The sequence below is a fragment of the Cryptomeria japonica genome, chromosome 2, assembly GCF_030272615.1.
Source record: "Cryptomeria japonica chromosome 2, Sugi_1.0, whole genome shotgun sequence".
NCBI lineage: Eukaryota > Viridiplantae > Streptophyta > Pinopsida > Cupressales > Cupressaceae > Cryptomeria > Cryptomeria japonica.
The window spans coordinates 86,602,626-86,609,144 of record NC_081406.1 but is presented as its reverse complement, the minus strand read 5'-3'; the positions used below and the strand labels follow the sequence as shown (position 1 = coordinate 86,609,144).

The following is a 6,519-nucleotide window of genomic DNA, read 5'->3' as shown; positions in this document are numbered from 1 at the left end:
CTATCACCAAAATTCCAATAATTGGATTTGCAAAACTTAGTGTATAACACAATCTAAGAAGTTGAGTCAAATCCAAGGAACATTCAACCACACTTAACCTAACCCAATCTAACCCAATGTTAACCGCGGTTAAGTAAGGGACGAAATCTAGTCTAAGATTCTGTCCGTGCGGTAAATCCAAGGGCGCAGCGTCGTTGCCGCAAATGTCGATTTCTGTCAATTGACGGAACCATGAAACGTGGATTTTAGCAGAGTGAAATTAAAGAAAGCATAGCACAAATTCGTCCTGTCGGCGGGGAATAATGACCCAGCAAAGTCATTCGTTAGAACGGACGATGGGGAATGACCGACTGCATCATAAAAACGGATTAACAAATCCAACCGACAGTTTATTTAGGCCAATAATGGCAGTATAATTTTCGGGGAGGAGTGAAGGTATATAATTTGGTTTTTGGGTACTTGTAATTTGTTGTGATTGGGCTCTGTTATGGCGAGTAATGATACTGGGGATGATCAGAGGAGACAGATGAATAATAATGTGGAGGAAATTGTATGGGCTGTTCTGCATGGGGAAGAGGATGTTAAAGTTCGTGCAGCTAAGGAGATCAGACATATGACCAGGACATCTGCAAGGAGCAGAGCTAAGCTGGCAGCAGGGGGTGTGATTGTGCCCCTTGTTAAAATGCTCAGTTCTTCTAATATGGAGGCCAAGGAAGCTGCTCTTTTGGCCCTTCTCAACCTTGCTGTCAAAAATGAGAAGTAAGTTGGAATTCTGTCTGGTTTGATCAATCATTAGAAGTAACTTTTTTTTTTTTTCATAATCTGCCCACCTGCAAGAAACATTGAGTTTAGGACCAAAGGCTCCCTGTTCCATCAAATTTGGTCAGGATTTGGGCTTAGCCTGTTCATTTGAGGTATGGTGAATTAGGAATTGATCTTCATTTGAGGTATGATGTACTGCGAATTGATTTTCACTTGAGGTGTGGTGTATATGGAATGATTTGGTCTCTGGTTTTTTATTTTTTGAAAATAATTTGAGCTGTTGAGCCTCAAGGCTAAAAGGCACACCACAGATTTCTTACTCATTTGGGTGACTACCTTGGATAGTAAAGACTATCTTAGATTCCTACCCAGCTTGAAATTTCTGATTAGATAATTCATACCATCAAGCGATCCAGTAACAAGCGGATCTTTTATTACCTGCAAGAAACATTACAATTTCTGATAAGGTAGTTTGTATCCCTTGTTTTTTGAATTCATGATCTGCCTTCCTGCAAGAAACAATACGATTTAGGAGCTATTACAAAAGGTTCTCTGTTCCATCAAATTTAGTCAGGACTTGGGCTTAGCCTAGTCATTTAAGGTATGATGTATTGGGAATTGGTTTTCATTTGAAGTACGGTGTATATGGAATTGATTTTTGTTTCTCTCTCTTTTTTTTTGGTTTCAAATTTTGAGCTGGTGAGCATCAAGGCTAAAAGGCATCCCAGAGATTTCTTACTTGTTTAGGTGACTACCTTGGCTAATAGAGATTGTCATTTGATTTCTATCCAGCTTGCAATTTCTGATAAGGTAATTTATACCATCAAGCAATCAAGTAACTGGGGATCTTCTCAAATCATAGGAGGAATCACCCCAGCCTTACAAATGTTTCAGGCATAATAGTCTCACCCTACCATTGGGCATTGAATCCAAGTCAGTGTATACTCATAAAATATGCAATCTCTATGCCCCACTGAAAGCTCCAAATTGGAGGAGGAATCACCTCAGCCCTAGCAAAGACAAACGCCGAAGGATACAGGATAGACACTACCAGATTGGTCGTTGGCTTGAACATGGCGCAATTCTCATGAATATGCCTTCTAATAGTATGCCTGCAACCTCTATGTCAATGGAGTTAACAACTATGCCTCTTTTCTCCTTTCCCACCCACCAAAACAGAAAAATCGGAGAGGTTGGTTTGAGGGATTAGTCCTGAAGCCATAGTTATCAGGTTTAGATGTCTGGATTTGTACGTAAGGAACGTTTCCAAAGACTCTGAATTATGAATTTGTTTTGGAAAATACAGCTCAGAGAAAAGTCTTTCGATATAATATAATTATGTGTTTCATAGAACATAAACTTATTTAAATTTGAGTTGCTCAAGTGGGAAAGGTGGTTGGGCTTGAAGAGAAATGAATATTCAATTTTTATAAAATAAAGAAAATAAAACATGCCCGGATCTGATAGAGACTAATTCTGCATGTCTTATAAATCGACAGGATTTGAGCCAGATCTGGCAGGATCTGGTAACTATGCCTCAGCTTAAAGCATAAATTATGTCCATCCTGACTGGAATTAGCTATGAAAGTCCCATTGATTATTCAGGTGGGCTTCACTTGTTGGTGGTGTTATGTTTTAAGGTCTTTTCAATGAAGGATTCTCCCAATTGATGAACCCTCCTTATAAGCCAGAGAATAATCTTAGTGATGATAATGATTACAGACAACTGAGATTGCCTTGGGTCTGATCAGAGGATTGTTTTTTTTTCCGTAATGTTTCTGCAATCAAATATGCTACCCGTTACTTTTTCGAGAAATAAGATGGTTTTGAATCCCCAGTTTTCCAGAAAGCAAACGCCCAATAGAGTTACTAGAGGATTTACAAATGCCCAAGGCTGCTATCAAAAGAAAATGACTCTTTTAAGTCATTATTTAGCCTTCTCTTCATTTCAGATTTTTGTAATTGGTAGTTTTTCCTTTCTAGCTGCAAATTTATGTTTGCAAATTCATGCAGATCTGAAATTATTCCTTCTGCACTGTTGGTAATGTAAACTTCTAGGAAAATTCTGATGTAACAGATCTCTGCAATTTTTGCATAGTTTTTGAATTTAACTGAACCCTATTTCCTTGTTTTAGTTATTTCTAAAACTTATGTAGATTTGAAATTCTTCTTTCTGTGCTGTTGGATGTGTCTGCAAATTTTGCAGTTTTTGAAGTTAACCCTGTTTCTTTATTTTCCCTTTTTTCTATTTGGACAAAAATTCTTTGGCCAAGTTAGGGTGGTCTAATTTTGATTGTCCTTTTAAAGTTCAATTTGGCTCGTGAAAGCAGAATATTCACAGCTATCTAACCCATTTGAGTAGATCTTACTCCAAATGAATGATACACCGATGGAGAAACTTTAGGTAACAACTTTGCAAGAATATATCTTCTTTTGACTTGAGAATCTTTTGTGGCAACTGTATTGAAGGTCCATGATGACAAAAGCAGCTTGCTTTAATCTATGGCCTAGAGAAAGCTAGAGCCTTTGCTCTACGCATATAAATTTGTAAGATCCTCTAATTAAAGGCAACACAAGTTTTGTTAGCTCATTTGTGCCTCTAAATGCCTTGTATTCTGTAATGTCCCCTTTTGGGATTTGGGATATATTCAGTCCTGAGACAATCATTCCAAGTTAATATGAGAATTGTAATATATTAATAAAAATATATAGTTTTATCAAAAACTGAATACATTCTATTATAATATTTAACTAAAAATAAATCTAGGAATAGCTCGGGATATAGAACTTATCTTGAATTAGACAATGGGGAATATGCCACGCACTTATTTAGGTTCACCATGACTGAAGTGTTATCTCTGATTCAATCCCCTAATATATTAAATGTAAGGTATGACACTGTCATCACTCACTACAGTATTGCTGTTTCAGATATTATATTTTAGTACATGCAATGTCTAATACGGTAATATCGCTTAAAGAGATATGGTTGCTATTTCAGATGGAGAATTATAATCTTGCAGCATTCTGATGTTTTACTGATAAGGCTACAGTGCAAAGAACGATTTCATAATGGCTGCCTTTGAAATCATATCCGATGCAGTTCTCATTCAAATCTGCATCTTACTACTTTTCATACCAACTGCATAAGATAACCTTCTTCTTCGTATGATCTTCTTGTAATGATTCTATTCCTCCTCTCGGTTCTTCAAACTGTGATAGGAAACCGTATATAAAACCATCCAATATATTATCCATCTATGAAAGAGATAACAATTCCCCCATTAAATATCCTTGGGTATTGAAAGGTTGTATCTTATCAGGATTAGACGTATCCTTTGTCAAGGATTAATTAATATTTTTCTTAAGATTTTATTTAGTTCATTCCATTCACTTATTTGGTTATAAATATATAGTTTTATATTTTAATTATATTATTATTTATTATTAAATCCTATTTTAGGTTTAGATGGGGACATCACATATTCTATGACAAGGTTGTTGCTTATGAAATTCTTATTGGTATTTGGAAGAGAGAATTAGAATGCCAGATGTGTGGTTTGTAATAATAGCCTATTCTGCAGCAATTTATACCGTCATGTAGAACTGTTTAGGATTTATGGTTTGTTGTTTTCTAATATTTTTGAAATGTCTCAAATATTCTGGTGGGTGTCCTGAGGAGAGTAGGAATTTTTTTTATCTCATTTTCCTGAAGATGTTGCTTAGGACTAGCTATAGCTCTCACAATGTTGATAAGAAGTGTTTTAAGAGTGCATGTTTCTCTTTGCAGCTTCTTTGCAAATTTCTTCTGGTTTGGAAATCTTTTAACTTTTTATGTGCTCTGTGCAGGAATAAGATCGCAATAGGGAAGACCGGTGCTATTGAGCTTTTTGTGGATCTTTTGGAGTCAAAAAATGCTCACTTGAAGGAACATGCTGCTGCAGCAATACTGACACTTTCAGCCTCTTCTGTCAACAAGCCAATTATTGGATCTTCTGGAGCCACTCAGCTGCTGGTAGAATTACTTACCATAGGTACCCACCAAGGAAAGATGGATGCAGTCATGGCGCTCTACAACCTTTCTACATACCCAGACAATTTAACAGTCATTCTTGCTGCTGAGCCTGTGCCAGCTTTGATAGCATTGCTGAAAGAGTGCAGGAAATCTTCTAGAGTTGCTGAAAAAATCAGTGCTTTGCTAGAATCACTATCGGCCTTGGAAGAAGGCAGGACGTGCATTCTGAAGGAGGAAGGAGGAATCCTTACACTTGTGGAAGTTATAGAAGATGGATCCTTGCAAAGCAGAGAACATGCCGTCGGAGCTCTGCTGACAATGTGTGAAAGCAATAAGTACAATTATAGGGAAGCAATCCTGAAAGAGGGAGTTATTCCAGGACTTTTTGAGCTCATCATTCAGGGCACACCTAAAGCCCAGAAAAAGGCTCGTGCCCTTTTACAGGCTCTACGAGAAGCTCCTTCCTTGAATGAAACTGACTCAGCATCTATTGCACTTGAGAATATTGTCTATGATCATGTTGATGATATGGAGAAAGGAACGGAAGCTGCTAAGAAGCTGTTCACAGAAATGGTTCAAGCAAGCATGGAACAGAGCATGAGTCATCATTTAAACCAGGATGCACTGGTTTGTATACCATCAGAGTTTACAAGAACAAATAACTTAGCTAAAGTACCCCCAATGTAGCATACAATACTTACATGCTTAGCAATAAACGTGAAATGTATTTCAATTTGAACGGTAGATTTTTTTTGCCAGTCCAGGCCACTCTGTGGTATCGGGTGACTGGTTAGGAATTGTATCAAGTTGTTTATTTAGGAGTTTTATAGACTCATAAGATATGGTTCAAACATTATATAGCATAAGCGGCTGAATTAAAAGAAGGGCAAAGAAATTGAAATGTGTATGAAGCTTTTTTTCTATCAAGGAAGATAGCAGAATTCACTTGAAAATCTTTTGAGTTGTTACTTCTCTTTAGCATTTCATTGGGTGTTGAATATCAGTTTTTTGTGTATTATATGTCTGTACGTGTGTTGATCAGTTTTAGGCCTAAAAGATGGGTATTTAAAGTTGGCTCTTAAATTTATATTTCTGAACTTTTTAAGTAGCCTGAAGGACAGGATTCAAGTTTTACTTTTAAACTATTTAGATTCTTCATCAGGTTCCGGGTTGGATTAGTCTACATGCAATTTCAGAATTAATATGCAGAGATGTGTTATATAATGGGAGCCAGGAGGTGGCATGTATCTCTGAGGTTGAAATTCTCTTGGTGATGCTGACACGGTTGTCAACGTAGAAGCATAGGCATCTGAGTTTTACGTTTCAGAAATCCATATTAATGGGGCCACATACCTAGCCAAGCTTAATGGCTAGCTATCAGGTTTGAACCTTTCCCTCTCTGGAGTAATTGCTCCAAACTACCACCTCACTAAACCCCAATGGGATCTACTAGATATTCTGAACATCAAAAAAAGTTGGATTAAGTCTTTATATCCAGAAACAGAGAATAGTATTTAGTGCTGAATTAACATAATACATACCTGGGGTTAACCCTGTAGTCTGAGTGGTTGGAAGGTTGTGCCAATGCTTTGGATTCTTTACATGTAGGTCCAAGTTTTAACTCTTGCTGGTCAAGCTAACCTGATGGGCGTGGCTTGCGGGCTGTTAGGTCCATCCCTAGAGGACTAGTCTTGCCTCATTGACACCCCAACTTGACATAAAAATAAGCCCAAGGCAAGGTC

At 37.3% G+C, this 6,519-nt stretch overlaps 1 protein-coding gene across 1 annotated transcript; it reads left to right on the top strand.

Moving 5' to 3' along the window:
- Window positions 1–276: 276 nt before the first annotated feature.
- LOC131078818 (U-box domain-containing protein 4) lies at window positions 277–5,704 on the top strand. The gene is made up of 2 exons (XM_058016594.2): window positions 277–759; window positions 4,612–5,704. The coding sequence occupies exons 1-2, from the start codon at window positions 488–490 to the stop codon at window positions 5,462–5,464; spliced, it is 1,125 nt and encodes a 374-aa protein (XP_057872577.1). The 5' UTR covers window positions 277–487; the 3' UTR covers window positions 5,465–5,704.
- The last annotated feature ends 815 nt before the right edge of the window (window positions 5,705–6,519 follow it).

What these genes read in the sequence shown, in the direction of transcription:
- LOC131078818 (XM_058016594.2), top strand. Translation starts at nt 488, where the DNA reads ATGGCGAGTAATGATACTGGGGATGATCAGAGGAGACAGATGAATAAT. An exon ending in CTTGCTGTCAAAAATGAGAA is followed by an intron (nt 760 to 4,611) that starts GTAAGTTGGAAT and finishes TGCTCTGTGCAG; the next exon opens with GAATAAGATCGCAATAGGGA.